This window comes from Sapajus apella, unplaced genomic scaffold (assembly GCF_009761245.1).
Source record: "Sapajus apella isolate SASKATOON/1434 unplaced genomic scaffold, GSC_monkey_1.0 scaffold70, whole genome shotgun sequence".
NCBI classification, from domain to species: Eukaryota; Metazoa; Chordata; class Mammalia; order Primates; family Cebidae; genus Sapajus; species Sapajus apella.
In genome coordinates, this window is record NW_022437010.1 from 10,830,092 (window position 1) to 10,848,342 (window position 18,251).

Genomic DNA, 18,251 nt, shown 5'->3' on the forward strand with positions numbered 1-18,251 from the left:
TCCCCACTCTCCAATCACTGCATGCGGAAAGGTTGGGCAAAAGGGAGTCTTGTAGAAATTAATGGAGCGAGTTTTCTTTTTAATGTTATACTTTGTTGTTTATATTTTTTTCAACTAAGAAGAAAAGGAAAAAATGAAGTAACCTTGTTATTAAGGTTGGTTGGTTCCTGGGCAAAGGTTTATCAGATTTCTCAGTAAAACTGTGCTAGTACCACTTTTTAATGTCAGTACATTTTTCTTAGTGCGAAGAGTAAGAACGATAATGATCTGGTTAATCTTATAATCAACATGTATTCTGGATTACATACTTTTTATAAATGGTGGCTCCAGTTCATGAACTACATTGGGATTTTTTTTTCAAAGAATGAAAATGTCAAAGTGGGCGGCCCTGTCTTGTTTTCCTGCCTTTTCGTAAAGATTAATCATTCTGATGAGAAATGTTGTGACTTAAGCCTTTGGGGTCAAACGTCTAGTTTATTTCCAGAAACTTTTGTGTTAACAATTGCAAGGTGCTATCTTGCAGTAAAAAGTGGCTATTTGTAGAAGGTGGCCACTTTGTTTTTATATAATTACATGAATATATTTATTGGAGAAATTTTATCATTTACAAATATATGAAATTATTAGAAATTGCATGTAAAAGAAGCAACAAATTTGGTTTTCTCTAGTTTTTTTGCAGTACTAAGTAGGAACTATCTGTTGCTTCACTTTATATCATTAAGAAGTAGAATTAAATTAATATTAAAAAAGATTTTTTTCATATCCTTCCTAGTCTTTGTCCAGATCATTTTGAGACCAAGATAATACAAAGGATCTGGAGATGTAGCAGTGTAAATGGTAGGCTCTTTTCCACTCAGAATTTGGATTATTTTTAATCGACCATCTTGAATATTTTGAAATTCAGTTGTGTTTAAAATAAATAGACAGTAAACTAGATTTAGATGATAAAGTTTGCATTGATTTTATTAATTTGTGAATCTGTTTGGGAATTTATTCATTTCATGATTCCAACCAAGTAAAATATATTCCTGGTAGCAAAGGGAAAGGCCTGCTGACTGCCACTGTTTATTATAGTTTCCCTCCAAATGACAAATAATTCTAGAGGCATCAATCCCAGAAAAATCACAGGGCACAGGTCACAGTGGATGGCTTATCCATTCTCTCTCTGTTTCTGCACTTGAAGATGAGGGTCTCTAGCAGGGGGACCTCATGTCGCTGGGCATCCTCATGTCACTGGGCGTGGACCTCTTCTCAGACTCCTCTGGTTTAAGCCAGGGGTTGGCCAAGTGTTTCTTCTGAGTATATTTCCCTCTGCTTTCTTATTGGTACTTCTGTCAGGAGAAGCATCATTCCCTTCACCTGTTTATCACCTTGGAATGTAGAGATTAACTTAGTGTTAATGTAGGAACAGGAGACAAATAAATGTTTTTAGAGGGTTATTAAAATTTAATGATCAATGACATTTGAAGCTAGAATGATTTTATACATACAGTTGTATTTGGTGCAGATAATCCTGGGAAGAAATCAGGGATAGTATTATCAGCTCCATAATCTTCACAGGGGAAGATACTCAGAGAGGTCAAGGACTTGACCTGTAAGTAGCACAGCAAGACAGGACTCAAAATTACATTTTCTTATTCTAAATCCAGAATCCTTTCTGGTCTAGCAGCACGCATCTTCAAGAATAAAACGGGTCTCATGATGATACAATTGACCCTTAAACAACTCAGAGGTTGGGGTGCCAAACCCCCTGTGCAGTTGAAAATCTAAGTATAACTGTTGACTACCTCAAGACTTAGCTACTAGTAGCCTACTGTTAGCTGGAAGCTTTGTGAATAACATAAACAGTGCATCAACATGTATTTTGTGTACCTGTTGCATACTGTATCTTGTAATATTGTAAGCTGGAGAAAAAAGAATGTTATTAAGACAATTATTAGGAAGAGAAAATGTATTAACTATTCATAAAGTAGAAGTGAATAGTCATTATAAAGGTCTTCATCCTCTTCATCTTCATGTGGAGTAGGCTGAGGAAGAGCAAGAGAAGGGGTTGGTCTTGCAGTGTCAGGTTGACTGAGGCGGAAGAAGATGTGTGTGTGTATAAGTGGACCCATGTAGTTCAAACCCATGTTGTTCAAGGGTCAACTTTATACCAAAGGAGTGAAAATAGGACATGAAGCCGGTTGACTACTGTATGTTGTTTTGGCCTTTATGAAACCACACTGAGTGGTACTTCATAAGATCAGGGCGTCCAAATCATCTTGCTCCACAAGGTTCCGTCTTAAAAGTAAGCCGCATTGTAAAGCTTTGGTAGACTTGGTGCCGTTCGAATCCAGACAGTGTGTGCCAACAGGGAGCGTCCTGCCATGTGTGTGCATTTTCATTTGTATTGCCCGTACCATTTAGCTTTTTCTCAAGTCCTGGAGATGCCTTTTTCTAGTCATACATTTTTTTTTCGACTTATAAAAGTGAGACCCAACCATTATTTTTAAAAAGAAAAAATATTGGGAAGTTGAAAACAATAATAAAAATTAAAATCATCTATAATGCACCAACCAAAGGAAGACACTACTATTTTAATATTTATAGTAACCGTGAATTTATATATCCTATATATGCATATCTATTTGTTATAAAAATATGAAACGGTGAAAAGAAATTTGAGAAAAAATACATTTTTCTGAATTAATGTGTGGTATTTTTTCTACTGAATATTCTATTGTGAGTTCTTTTCCTTTTTTATTTAATGTTTTTATAAAATGTGTTTTATGGCTTTATAACCTTTGTTAATGTGGATATACCATAGTATTTTTAAAGTCTCCCATACTAGTATCCTTAGGTTTATTTTTAATTTTTTTTTTTGTTACTGAGAAGTGAAGATCATCTTTGATCACATCTCTAATTATTTACTCACAACAGGCTCCAGGGGAGTAGATTCACAGCTCCAAAGACACTTGGTAAATATTGCCAGATTGCCTTTTGGAAGCTGATCTCATCACATTTCTGCCATCTTTTAAATTACAATGTTTAATTGGATAGGTTAAAATAGGGCTTCATTGTATTTTATTTTGCATGCTTCTTTCTATTTAGGTTAGCACTTTTTCTTCTGTTTATTCACTGTTTATATTCTAGAGGAGCTAATTTTGAAGGCTCTTAGAAAGTTAAGAAATATGTTGCAAATAAGTTGGCAATTTAAGTGTGCAAACCAAATTTGCCACAAACCAAATTCTTTGAACCTTTGAGAAAGGAAAACCAGAGTTGTATGGTTAATAAACTTCAGCAAATAATTTTATTGTGGTAGGTATAATTACAGAATTCCAGGGAGTGTTTTTACATATATAAGATACTTTTTAAATATGTCCCAGTCTTTAAAAAATAAGCATCTAACTCAGAATTTGTATACTTGCAGATTTTCACCTGATGAGACCTGTAGACATTAAATATTCTGGCTTTAAATTTTTAATTGAAGTTTTATTTGAAGCTTCTAAATCTCTTTCAGAAACTCCAGTGTGAGGGGTGTGGAGAGACAGCGCCTTTTTCTTGTGTGTCCGGGGGAAATTCCTTTATATGGAGCAGCTGATTTTAAGGAGTTTTGCATTGCTTTAACTGCATACACTGTATTTTACATACTTGGTTATTTTAGCTTAATTGAATATAATTAAATTTCACTTGGAAACCATTTGAATTCATATTATGTGAATGAGTACAGCTTCGTGTCTTCACTACTTATATCATCTCTGTATATGTGTGTTTCATTTTCCTTGTTGCTCGATACATATAAACAAAATCAGCTAAATTTTGTTTAGAGGCTATTTTATATAATAAATAAGTTGTAAATTAATCTGTTTTGGAGTTTAAGATCTTACAGACAGAAATGATAAACTGATCAGATGTGTTTCTGCCTTCAAAACATTGAGCCTCATTTTTGACCTATTTGGCTGCCTTGAGTTTCTTGTAGAAACAGGCAGGGAAAGAATAAACATACATAGTTAGAGAGATGCACCATCAGAAGGACTCAGGGACCTTGTAATTTATAAAGTGTTACGGCCCCAATAGAGAAAGTAGCTGAGAAAAGGTTTCACAAGCCACAAAGAACGTAAGATTGCGCATTCCAGATGCTGTTTCAAAGAGTAGAGGAAAGGCACTAAAACGTCTTTGGAAAGCTGGGAAGTGCAGGAACTAAGGAGTAAAACAGCCTGTTCTCCAGTTGGGTAGAGTATGGCATTTGTAAGTCAAAAACCTTGAACCTAAGCCAATACAATTTAACCCACATAAATAATTGTGTTACCATCCCCTGAATATTTCTGTTCTCTGGGCATTTGATTTGTCTTCTTCCTCTTTGTGATCAGCAGTTTCCGTAGACAACCTCATTTGCCTTCACAGCCTCATCCATCACTGATGGATGCCCATGATTCCCAAATTCTTTATTTTCGACCTGCATGTCATTCTGAGACCTTAGATGTGTTTCCTACCAGACATTCTCTCTAGAAGTTCCCATCGAGATTTCAAAGCAACCTGGCCAAACTAGTCATCTTCCTCCTTCAGAACAGCTTCTCTCTTGTATGTTCCCTGTCTTAGTCAATAATCACTAAGCCAGAACTTGAGGGTTCCTCCTTTTTTCTGTTTTATTTATTCATTTTTAATTGACAAATAATAATTGTGCATATTTATGGTGTACAATGTGCTGTTTGATCTATGTATACATTGTACAGTCAGTCACTAATTAACATAGCCATCATCTCACCAACTTAACTTTTTTTTAAGGACATTAAAAATCTATTCTTTTAGCAATGAAATGGACAGTATATTATGATTAACGGTGGCTACCATGCCATGCCCTTTGATCAACACCTCCCTTTTCCCCAGGTCTCACTCTTCCCTCAGGCCCCAATAACTACCATTCTGCTCTCTGTTTCTATGATAATGACTTTTGTAGATTCCACATATAAGTGAGATCACAGTATTTGTCTTTCTGTGTGGGGTTTATTTCACTTAGCATAAGGTCCTCTAATACCATTCATGTTGCAGGTGACAGAATTTCTTCCTTCTTGAAGGCTGTATAGTATTCCATTGTGGATATGTACCACATTTTAAAAATTCATTCATCCATTACTGGGAATTATTCTTGAAGTCATTCCTCATGATGCTTTCTGCCAAGTCTTTCTTCTCAACTCAACCCCTGAACCATCTTCCAAATCTTTCTCTACCTCTCTAATTTAATGTTCCTGGCCAAGCTCAGCCCTTTTTCATCATCTGACGGTCGTGGTGTTGTAGAAACCTTCCTAGCAGGTGCTTTGCTTAATATCTAGATGTTTCCACTCTACAGCTTATCACCCAGAGTGTCCAGGATGGTCTTTCAAAAACCCAGAGCTACTCATGTTGTTCGTCCCCCTCCTGTATTTCAGGGCTCCTTATTGCCTGAAGAGCTAAACTCCATAGGGTGGCATTTGTGTAGGATCTTCATTGGCTCTCTTGCTTCCTTCTCTCATGGCTTTTGTCCCCCTACTCCAACACCATTTATTAGCCTGAGCACCTGCTCATGTTTCCTTGAACATTTCATATAATTTGTCTGTTCATTCACTCATGCCATAAATACTCATTCAATGACAGCTCTGTTATAGGAACAGTGCTCTGTTGTAGGAACATTTATCTATAGCTTGTCTTGTACTGTCTGACTCTCTGGATTGCCTTTTCCTCAGTGAATCTGGACTTGACAAAATCTTGATCCTCCTCCAAAACCCATTTCAGATGCAGATGTCTCATCCTGTGTCAAGCCTACAGGGCCTCTCCTCATCCATTGCCAAAGTGCAAAGTGGATCATATTATCTTCTTTCTACCTTGGATGCTTTGTTCTTGACACTAGAAAATCATTTAACACGTTGCATTATGATTAGTTAAATAGAGATACACTTCTTTTCTAGATTGTAAATTCTTTTCAAATGCTTTTAGTTAAATATAATAAAATAGATACTGTGTAATGTAGGATGTAGGAGAGTGATGAAATGAACCCACATGCTCCCACGCCACCAAGCTGAAGGAACAAAATATCCCAGAGGCCTTATGCTCACCCGTGCCCCTGCACAGCCATGCCACCCACCTTCCCCTATAGAAAGCCACTTCTGAATTGTGTGGTTTCTAAACAATATTTTGTTTGAAATTACCTGTTTTTGACTTTTACATTAGCATATTCAGGATTATATGGTGTGTATTTTTCTGTGACTTTCTTTTCCCACTCAGTATTATTTTGAGACGTATCCATGTTGTAGCATGTAGATCATGCTAGTGTAACATGAATTAAAGAATATGTTCCTTTTTCTTCTTTGAAACAGTTTGTATAAGATTGGAATTATTTATTCTTTGAATATTTAGAATAACTCTCTGGTAATGATATTTTCTGTAGACCCAGTATTTTCCTTGTGAAATGATTGTTAATTACTAGTTCAATTTCTTTAATGGTTACAGAACCATTCAGGTTTTTTATTTCTTCACGGTAGTTGTGGTCATCTATATTTTTCTAGGATTTTCTAGGACTTTGCCCATTTTGCTTAAATTTTCAAATCTTTTGGCATAAATTTTTTATAATAGTTTCATTTTATTCAGCCTCAGCTGCATTTGAGGTTATATGGCCATTTTTTGAACTTGTTTTTCTTGTTTTTGTTTTTTTTTTTTTAATTCTTTTTTTCTTGCAAGAGTCTTTTCAGAGAATCAACTTTTGACTTCAGTAGTGATTTCCCTGTATATCCTTGTTTTCTGTTGCAGTAATTTGGGCTCTAATCTTGTTTTATTTACATAGTTCATTGATTCTAAACCTTTCTGTCTTTTAATACAAACACTCAAGGCTGTGAATTTCGCTCTCAGTGTCTCTCTGGTAGCGCGGCACATATTTTAACAAATGATATTTTAGTTATTGTTCCATTTTTTAATTTTTGAATTTTAATTCTGTTTTAATCTTGGCTAGAAGTATGATTTTAAATATCCAAGCTAAGGAAGCAGAGGAGCCATCGGAATTAGTTTTCTCTTGGTTAGAGATTTCTAATAAAATTGTTCTGAGGTGAGAGAATATCATGTTTTTAGGTTTGCTGAGACTTGCTTTGTGAGCTGATACATGGACAGTTTTCTGAAATACCCTGCCTCGCTTGAAAATATTGTCCTTAAGTTTTAGATACCACATTCCACAGTTGTCTATTAGATCAGGTTTGTGAATTACATTGTTCAGTCTTCTGTATCCACTCCTTTTGTTTGTTTGCTTTGGACTTTGATCTCTTGATTATTGAGAAAAACGTAGTAAAGTCTTTCCTTGGCTCCTTTTTTACATATTTTATTTGCCTCTACTAGTCTGTATTTTTATTATGTATCTTGGTATTATTATTTTCTTGGACTTTTTATACCCCTGGCTCTGATTGGTGTCTTTGATAAATTCTGGAAATTTCTAAGCCATTATCTCTTTAAATATTTTTTTCTTTATTCACACTTTTCTCTCCTTCAAGATCTCCTATTGGACCTATGTTACACCTTTTCACTCTATTCTTCACATCTCTTAATTTTTTCCTTTCCCCTCTCATTTTTAATTCTCTGTACTGATTATGGGTCATTTCTTCAGCTCTCTTTTTGTTCCTGGTTTCTTCAGTTGTGTCTAATCTTGCTAAAATTTACTATGTATTGAAATTTTATTTCAGTTGTGTTTTTTCTTCAGAAACTCTTTGAGTTTTTTTGTTTATTTGTATTATTAATAAGAGGAAATTATTAACTTACTCTGGAATGGTATAATTTCATAAATCAGGGAAGGAGATAGTAGGAGCAGTAAAGTTCTTTCCAGTGTCTCTCAGATTGTTCTGTGTAGATAGAAAATCAAATACAAGCTAAGATCAAGTATAAGATTATCTTATTAAGAATGGTGGAGCAAATAAGTGAAGCCTAATAAATAAGATGTGAGGTGACTAACTTGGTTATTAAAAATTCATGACTGGGCACAGTGGCTCATGCCTATAATCCCAGCACTTTGGGAGGCCAAGGTGGGTGGGTCACCTAAGGTCGGGAGTTAAAGAGTAGCCTGGCCACTGTCGTGAAACCCTATCTCTACTAAAAATACAAAAATTAGCCGGGCATGGTGGCATGCACCTGTAATCCTAGCTACTTGGGAAGCTGAGGCAAAAGAATCGCTTGGGCCTGGGAGGTGGAGGTTGCAGTGAGCTGAGAACTCACCATTGCACTCCAGCCTGAGCGACAGAGCGAGACTCCGTCTCAAAAAAAAAAAAAAAAAAATCACAGGAAAAGACACCACTCATGTTTTGGATGCACTAAAGATAAGTAAAACACCAGGTTAGAACCACAGCTGGAGGTGAAAGAAGTGAGGCTTGGAAGCCCTCACTAGCAAGTGCTAGAGAGACAAGAGCTGTCCTATTTCAGGGTGACAGTATATCCTGTTTCATCTATAGTGTTCTTTTTTCTGTTAATACCTCTTCTAGGAATTAAGAGTTTGTTTGTTTGTTTTTAATTAGTTATTCACTTGGCATTTATTTTGTCCACATTTGACAAGTTGTGGTTCAGTAATATAAAGAAATGTCGGTTTGCCACCTGTCTTGCCATCCATTTGAAAAGAGCTAAAAAAAATTAATTTGTCTGAACCTGGTTATCCAAATTCACTTGGATAAATGTTCTGGTGACAGTTTGATGGCCTTATTTCTATATAGATGGCCAAATTAAAGGCAGTCTTTCTGTCACATTTGGAATGAAAATCATAGTTTGTTTATTTTCTTTCTTGGAAGCATACTCTTGTAAAAAACATTATTACCAAAAAATTTTTAAAATCACAAATTTGAAATCTTAAATTGGAAACATTAAAATACATCAAAATAAGGATTTTACCTTTTAAACCATTTTGACTGAGTTGAAGACAACAGTATAGAAATTAGGGAAATATGACAATCACTTAGGCATCTCTTCTCCAGGACTATCCATTGGGCACATTGGCTGGAATAAATGCCTGGTACGTGAGATGAAAATGTTGTTCAGTTTACGTGATTGCTGCTAAGAAAGGTAGAATGGTAGCTTATCTTAGGTAGTATTGGCCACTACACCAAAATTCTGCCTCCACATATGCCTTACTTCTCTAAGTTATTACCAGCAGTTTTTTAAATGCTTTAAAAGCCTCTTCTCAGTGCTAATATGTATAAATTCAATGTGTAAGTCTATTTCTGAATACAGATATTCCTCAACTTAGGATGGGGTTACCTCCAGATAAACTCTTCCAAAATTGAAATTATTGTAAGTGCATTTTCTGCTTATGGTATTTTCTACTTAGAGTGGGTTTAACCTGATGTAGCACATTATAAGCCAAGGAGCGTACTGAATGCCTGTTGCTTTTGAACCACGATAAATTGGGAAAATCATGAGTTGAACGATCATAAGTCAGGACTGTCTGTACACAATTAAATTGTTACCTTTTGTAGATTCTGGATATCAGCCCTTTGTCAGATGGGTAGATTGCAAAAATTTTTCAGATTTACAAGAAAAAAACAAGCCCATTCAAAAGTGGGCAAAGGATATGAACAGACACTTTACAAAAGAAGACATACATGAGGCCAACAAACATATGAAAAAATGCTCATCATCATTGGTCATTAGAGAAATGCAAATCAAAACTACACTGCGATACCAACTCACACCAGTTAGAATGGCGATCATTAAAAAATATAGAGACAACAGATGCTGGAGAGGATGTGGAGAAATAGGAACATTGTTACACTGTTGGTGGGAGTGTAAAGTAGTGAAACCATTGTGGAAGACAGCGTGGTGATTCCTCAAGGACCTGGAAATAGAAATTCCATTTGACCCAGCAATCCTGTTACTGGGTATATATCCAAAGGATTATAAATCGTGCTACTATAAGGACACATGCACACAAATGTTCATTGCAGCACTGTTTACAATAGGAAAGACCTGGAACCAATCCAAATGCCCATCAATGATAGACTGGACAGGGAAAATATGGCACGTATACACCATGGATTACTATGCAGCCATAAAAAGTGATGAGTTTGTGTCCTTTGTAGGGACATGGATGAACCTGGAAACCATCAATCTCAGCAAATTGACACAAGAACAGAAAATTAAACACCGCATGTTCTAACTCATAGGCAGGCGTTGAATAATGAGAACACATGGACACAGGGAGGGAAGCATCACACACTGGGGTCTGTCGGGGGGAAATAGGGGAAGGACAGCAGGGGGTTGGAAGTTGGGGAGAGATAGCATGGGGAAAAATGCCAGATATAGGTGATGTGGAGGAAGGCAGCAAGTCACACTGCCATGTGTGTACCTATGCAACAATCCTGCATGTTCTTCACACGTACCCCAAAACCTAAAATGCAATAAAAATAAATAAATAAATAAATAAATAAATAAAATTGTTACCTTTTTTAAAGAATGCACCTGTTTCTGTTAGAGACACCTGCCTTAAAAGGCCCCCGTACCTTCAGGCATCTCCACTCTGCAGCCTTTCTCCCCACTATCAGTGGCTCTTAAGCACTCCCTCTCTGTTTAACCACTGCATTCCTTAAATACATTGTATTGTAAATGCTTGCTTTTATTCCTCTCCTATTATACTGATTTCCATAGTGTCAGGATGTTTTTTGTTTTTGTTTTTTGAGACAACTCTCGCTCTGCCCCAGGCTGGAGTGCAGTGGCAGGATCTTGGCTCACTGCAACCTCCACCTCCCAGGTTCAAGCAATTCTCCTGCCTGACCCTCCCAAGTAGCTGGGATTACAGGCTCACGCCACCATGCCCAGCTAATTTTTATATTTTTAGTAGAGGCAAGGTTTCACCACGTTGGCCAGGGCAAACTGTATCTCTTGACATTGTGATCCTCCCCCCTCGGCCTCCCAAATTGCTGGGATTCCAGGCATGAGCCTCCTCGCCCAGCCAGTGTCGGGATGTTTTTAAATTTAATGTTCTTCCCTTCCTCTTCGGTAGTGATTAATGGTAGTTGGATCTCACCCTTGCTTTTTGAGTAATAATCAAGTAGACCCAGTTAACATCTATGTTCAGCAGCCAGTGTGAACTGATCGTTAGTGAAAATGAGGCTATTGAGATAATAGAAATAGCTGCTAGCATTTCTTGCGTATTCACTTTCAGTGTGCTGTGTAAGTTTCCTGAATTATCTTTTTAAAATCTCACAACAGAAATTAGGGACTGTGTACTCTTGATGTTGGTCCTGCCTTGTCACACATTAATACTGCCACTCTACTCTCTTTTTGTAGCATTTGGCTATTAACGATATGCACATCCATTTATTTTCAACTCCTCTTTTACCTTCTTTTTAAAGAAAATAAGGTTAAAATAGCCTTCCCTTGTGCCCTATTTCAGTAGGCTCCCTTCTCACCAATGTTCCAACTGCTATCTGCAGAGAATCATTCTGCCTGTCCCAGAACTTTATGTGAAGTTCCATGCAGTTTGTAGTCTGTTGTATCTGGCTTCTTTTATTAAAATTAATAATTTTTTTGAGATTCATCCAAATTGTGTGTACCAATGATTCATTTCCTTTTATTGCTGAGTTTGGATAACCAGATTTTATTTAATGGCTCTAATGGTGATGGGTTGTCTCCAGTGTTAGGCCTTTATGGATAAAGTTACAGTGAAAATTCTGTCTCTTTGTGGCTTACAAGTACTGAGCTTGTACTCACTGATCATGGATATATACCTTGAAGTGCAATTGTTGGTCGTAGTGCAAGCCAATTAAGAACTCCGAGTAGTTTTCCAGAGTGTACATTCCGTCAGTTATAAACATGAATGTTCCAGTTGTTCTGTATCCTAGTCAACACTTAATATTACCAATCTTTTTTATTTTAGCCAAACTCATTGTTGCTTTAGTTGGCTTTCCCTAATAAATAATGATGTTAAGCACCTTTTCTTGTATTTTCAGATATATTCAGGTAGCTTCTTTCTTGAAGAGCTTATTTAACCCCAGCTCATTTTTAAATTGGATTAGTCATCTTTCTATTTGTGATTTTTAAAAGGCTCTCTATATGTCCTTTGTCACACATACATATTTTTTCAGTTCCTGGCTTGCTGTTTTGTTTTTATAATATCTTTTGAGCAGAACTGTTTAATTTTGATGAGATCCACTGTATCAAACTTTTAAAATGTTTAATGCTTTTCATGTGTTGTCAGAATCTTTACCTGCTTCAATGTCCCTAATATTTTTCCGGAAGTTTTATAATGTTAACTTTTATGTTTAGGTCTGCGATGTCCATCTTTATGCCAATATCTCATTGTGTTATTTATGACAGGTTTATAGTCAGTCTTGAAATCATGTAGGTAAGTCTTCCAACATTGTTCTTTTTAAATTGTTTTGGCTGTCTTAGGTCCTTTCCATTTATGTATAAATTTTAGCCTGCGAATTTTTACCAAGAAAAGGCCTTTTAGGAGTTCATTGATTTGGAGAAAATCACCAGTATTGTTCATCCTGTTTATTTGTGTAGGCCATCTTTAATTTCTGTCAGCAATATTTTGTAGTTTCCAGTAGAGATTTTCCATATCTTTTGTTAAATTTATTCCTAGGTATTTTTTATGATATTATAATTCTTCTGTGTCTATTATATAGAAATATAGTTGATATTTGTTACTGGCATTGCTGCCTCAATAAATTTACTTATTCCATTAGTTTGTCAACCTGCTTAGATTTTCTAAATATGTAATCATGTCTTCTGTTAATAAAGGCAGTTTTACTTTTGCTTTTTTGGTATTTTTTCTTGCTAGATCTCATGGACTAGAACCTTGAAATCAGGTAAAATCTTGAAATAAGTGGTGAAAGGGGACACCTTTGCCTTATTCCTGATCTTGTGGAGAAAGCATTCTATATCTGTACCATTTTGCAGATGCCCTTTACACAGCTGATTTTCTTTCCATTCTTAGTTTACTGAGAATTTTTATCATGAAAGTATATTGAGTTTTCTCAAGTTCTTTTTCTTCATCTATTGAAAAAATACCACTTCTGTGTCATGTATTTTTAAAATGTATTTCTAGTTTTTATTTGCCAATAGCTTGTTCGGATTTTTATGTCTTTGTTCATAAAGGCTATTGGTGTGTAATTTTTTTCTTATAACATCTTGGTCACTTTTGATATTATGGTTATACTGGCTTCATTAAACAAAATAAGAAATGCTTTTAGCCTCTATTTTATGAAAATGTTTGTGTTATAATTTCTTCCTTACATGCCTGGTATAGAATCACCAGTGAAATCACCTGGGCCTGAAGTTTTCACTGTGCAAACCCTAGCCTATGATGGATTCAATTAGTTTAATAAATATAGAACTAGTTGTGCCAGTTTTTGAAGACTGTGTTTTTCAAGAGATTAGCAATTTCCTCCATGTTGTCAAGAGTTGATGACATAAAACTATAATGTCCTTTTACTATTATTTTCATATTTAGGATCTATAGGAATGTTTCCTTTTTCTTTTCTGTTCTTGGCAATTTACAAAGTTTTTTTTCTTTATTTCTTCATCAGTCTTGCCCAGGAGCTTATCATTTTTGTTGTTATTCCTTTTTAATTTTTTTTTTAATTTTTAGATTTTGTTATACTTTTTTAAAATTATACTTTAAGTTCTGGGGTACATGTGCAGAACATGCAAGTTTGTTACATAAGTGTAGGATCTTGGTCTCTTGCCCAGGTTAGAGTGCAGTGGTTCAGTCATAGCACACTGCAGCCTCGATCTCCTGGGCTAAAGTAATTCTATCACCTTAGCCTCCAAGTAGCTGGGACCACAGGTGTGCGCCACCATGCCTGGCTAATCATTATCATTATTATTATTTTATTTTATTACAAAAAACCCTACTTTTGGCGTTGGTGGTTTTCTCTAATATTTACCTTTAAAAAAAAAAAACTGATTTCTTATCTTTTCCTTCTATCTAATCATCTATTTTGGCTTGTGTTTATAGATACTAGAGCGAGAGAGAGATAAAGAAAGGCAAGAGGAAACTCAGAGTTCATTGCCTGTCACTGTTTTCCTCAGTAGTTCATCTTCTTTGATCTGATTCATTTGATTTTAGGTTAGAGCCTTTTCTCATTACATAGGTGAAGTGCCCTTTGAACCCTTGCATATCCAGAAATATCTTTCTTTGACTCTGTTGAGAGAATGACACACTGGCAAAATACAGGATTCTTGGGTTCTGTTCTTTCATTCCTCTAGATTTTAATCCAGTGATTGCAGGTCCCAGTGTTGCATGTCAGAATTCAGACCAGTTCTTTCTTCTTTGTAAGTAAATTATTCTTTTGATCTAGAAGTTTGAAAGTCAGTCTCCTACTGCCGTTCCCTCTCTTATTTAGAATAATGTATTAGAAACTAGAAACTTTAACAGTAGTTGACTAGATGTGTGGGCTGTCTTATCAGTGTAGCCTGGCACTCTGCAACCCTATTTGAAGTTGCAAATTTGGGTCTTTATTCAGATCCAGTTAAATTTTCTTCTACTGCTTGTGTAATTAATACCTTTTCTTTAGCTGCTTATATTTCTTTATTTGCATTTCTATTTTTTACACGTTAGGGCTCCTGGATTTATCTTCTAGTATTGTCCTTCATAATTTCCATCTCTTTACATTTTTATTCTATGCTTTGAAGTAGTTCTTGCACTTCAGATCAGCCTTAACCGTGACCAGTAGTTCCTTCTGTTAATCTACTCAGTTGTTAACTTTGGAAATCATATATTTCACCTCTAGAAATCTCATTTTGGTAGTATACTTTAATCTCCATAAGAGCTTTCTTTATTTTTCTGTTCAATTTGTTGCTTGTCTCTTCTGCAGCTGAATTTCACTGCTTGATGGGTGTTCCTATGCATAGCAGCTGACTCCCTTAGTGTGCGTTTATTTTTCATGGTCAGCTTGTTGCAGTTCAGGCCTGGCATTGGAGAGAAGCCTGTCCCTCTCAGGCCAATGTTGCAGAAGCAGAACGGCCACCAGCCCCCTGCAGAGTAACCTGGGCCCACAGACTCTCCACACCTCAAACTTCCCACATCCTCCATGCTTGGGTCTCTGCCTCCCCTCTCTTCCGCTTCTGGCCTCTTGGTGCTGGAGAGACCAGGCATACTCATGTAGGGCTGATGCTAGCCTCCTTACCCTCTTCTACACCCACGCCCATCAGGAGCCCACAGTCCATGAGGCTGAACTGTGCCAAGGACAACACTTTCTAATAAGGGTCTTCCTTGTTTCATTTTGCTCACTACAGCGAGTCCTGCGTCTGGCCTCTGTGGAGTTGCCTTGGAGTCTAAGGCCTGACCAGCACGTGGCCACTCCCAGGCCACACAGGCAGAGCTGTAACTAGAAGGAGAAGCCAAGGGAGCTGCAATGAGGTTTCTAGAGTGTCAGAACAGGCTTATTTTCCATTGGTAATGCTTTTCAAATTAATTAGTTAATATGAAGAAACATAATTTTAAATGGTTCCTTTTTAATTGTAGTTTACTGGCTATTACATTTTAGTGTTTATAATACCTCTTGCTCTGCTTATAGAAATGAGAGTTTAGTATTTTCAAAAACAACTGATACTGTTAGGCTTTCTGTCCCCATCCAAATCTCATCTTAATTTGTAATCTCCATAATCCCCATGTGTCAAAGGAGAGACTAGGTGGAGGTAATTGAATCATAGGGGCGGTTTCCCCCAGGCTGTTCTCATGAGAGTGAGTGAGTTCTCACAAGATCTAATGGTTTTAAAAAGGGGCTCTCCCCCTTTCACTGGGCGCTTCTCCTTCTGGCCACCTTGTAAAGAAGATGCCTTGCTTCCCCTTTGCCTTCCACCAAGATTGTAAGTTGCGCTGAGGCCTCCCCAACCATGCATAACTGTGAGTCAGTTAAACCTCTTTCCTTTATAAATCACCTAGTCTCAGGCAGTTCTTTATAGCAGTATGAAAACGGACTAATACAGTGACTTATAGTCCATGTGTGGGGTTATTTTTTTCTCCTGCAAAATAGCTTTGTTAAAAGAGATCTTTATTACTGAAAATACATGAAATAAAAATCATGAGTTTTTGTAGGAAAATTGATAAGTGCTTTTAATATAGTCTGAAGTGTCTTTAACATTATTTTACTTTTTCCATCACCCTCAAATAGGCAACTCATACTCTTTATTATGTGTTCATAGGTTAGCATGGCATCATTGAAAGAACTAGATCAAAGACTCTTTGAAAATTACATCGAGTTGAAAGCAGATCCCATCGTTGGTTCCTTAGAACCTGGAATTTATGCAGGCTATTTTGATTGGAAAGACTGCCTGCCTCCAACAGGTAAGTAAATAAAGTGTCTTGAGTAATAGATGTGGATATGCTTTTATCAATTGTTACATGCTTGAATTCTTTTCATTTTATTCTCGTTTTTCTCATACCTACTGAGAGTGAGAGATTAATTTGATTTCAACTTATTTGCTTAAATCCATTTTTTGGATAATTTGGAAATTAGGACACTTTTTATTATTACCTAGTGGCTTAAAGCTGTTTTTAAGGTCAAGAGAATAATTAAATATACCTTATAATAATTGATCATTTTAGTAATGCATGCCTGCTTCCTATGATATTTTTGTATAGATATAATAGAGTGATTGTGAGTGACAGTTTCATACAATGATCTTGTGAACATCATCAAAAAATGTGTTAAAGAAATCTGGTCACATCTATGTAAGACCTAATTAGCGATGCTGTAAAGGTGAAGGATAGAAGAAAAATGTGTAGGAGTGAGATGATTATAGCAATTTAGCAATGAAAATTGAGCCACAGAAGGATGAATGATACAGTTCAAGTATTATCTTTGTGATATCAAATGAAAGTCACTTGAATCACTTCAAAGTGTATATTTTTAAAATAACTATTGCTTTCTGAGTCAAATAAACTTTTGATTGATCGAATAGTTGTTTCTTTGTATAAAATAGTGTGGAATACCTCAAACAAAGCTGCCCGTTGGCACTGTTGTAGAGAAGTGGTTTATGTAGAAGTGGTCATGCTCATATCAGACGTGGGCTTTTCATGGGTATATATATGTAGATACACCAGTGAGTTGTTAACAGGTTTGGGTTTATCTTCGTCGTTTTGACTAATCACGTTAATCTCCTTTTGTTTTTATTGTGTAGCGCTTATACTAAATGATGATAAAATTGTTTATTGTTTAAACACCTTTCATTTTTATTGTATAGTGTGCACATATAGTGATGCCAAAAGTCTAAACTAAAAACCAGAATCATTCAATTAACCACAGTTTCTTAATGTGACCACAGTTATTGAATTGTCTGAACTCACAGTCATGGCAGTCATGCAAGCCTTTATTCCTCCTGTGCTTTTCTGTACACACACTTTACTGTGCCCAAGCCAGATTAAGTTCATACCCTCACAGTACATCCTTTTAAAGTCTAATTTAGACTCTATCAGTATCTTGCTTAAAATTCTTATAATATCTTTCCATGATAGTAAAACCTGGGAAGATGTGCTGTGCCAGCCTCTTCCCTGGCACCCTGCCCACTGCCCCAGTGCGCCACCCCACAGCCTCTCCTGCTAGACTCAACCTCTGCTTTTTTGAATAGCTCATCTTTCTAAAATATAAATTGGATCCTATCAGTCCCCTGCTGAAAACCCTTCAGAGAGGCTCATTCTCCTGGTGGCTAACCTCAGACTTCTCAGACAAGGTAGCATCCCCACAGGTACCAAATTCCATGGAAGCTTAAATTCCTGGTGTGAAATGGTGTCGTATTTGCAGGTAACCTACACACATCCTCCTGTATGCTTTAAATCATCTCTAGATTACTTATAACACCCAATACAATGTCAATGCTTTGCAACTAGTTGTTATTATTTGGGGAATAAGAACAAGGAAAAAAGTTCATGCATGTTTACTACAGATGCAACCATCTGTTTTTTCCTCCAGAATATTTTCCATTCATGGTTGGTTGAATCTATAGATGCAGAAGTCACCATATGGAGGCCACAGATGCGCTTGCTATGAGTTACCTCCCTCTCCATGGGCTCCCCTAGGCAGCAGGCAGGCTGGGTGCTTCGTGCACTATGAACCCTGTGCCTAGTCCCTCTCACCTCTGCCCCTTCTGCTGACCTCCCCTGCCCTCCCAGGCCCGACGTCCTCTGGAAGCCCACCCCGCCCATCCCTGCATGCCTCCGGGTCATGCTGGCCTACCTCCATCTGTGGTGCTCCCAGAGCAGTTCACAGCTCTCTGCGTCCACAGAAAACGTTTTGTCATTGTCTACCTCCTTGCTGGACAGCCTCAGCACA

General features: G+C 36.7%; 1 protein-coding gene across 4 annotated transcripts in view; it reads left to right on the forward strand.

Moving 5' to 3' along the window:
• EXOC2 (exocyst complex component 2) overlaps positions 1-18,251 on the forward strand; it is a 209,617-nt gene that overhangs the window by 140,664 nt on the left and 50,702 nt on the right. For all 4 annotated transcript variants that reach the window (XM_032250109.1, XM_032250111.1, XM_032250112.1 and 1 more), the window contains one exon: positions 16,126-16,267. In XM_032250109.1, coding sequence (XP_032106000.1) covers positions 16,126-16,267 — 142 coding nt within the window. The remainder of the gene's footprint in view (positions 1-16,125; positions 16,268-18,251) is intronic.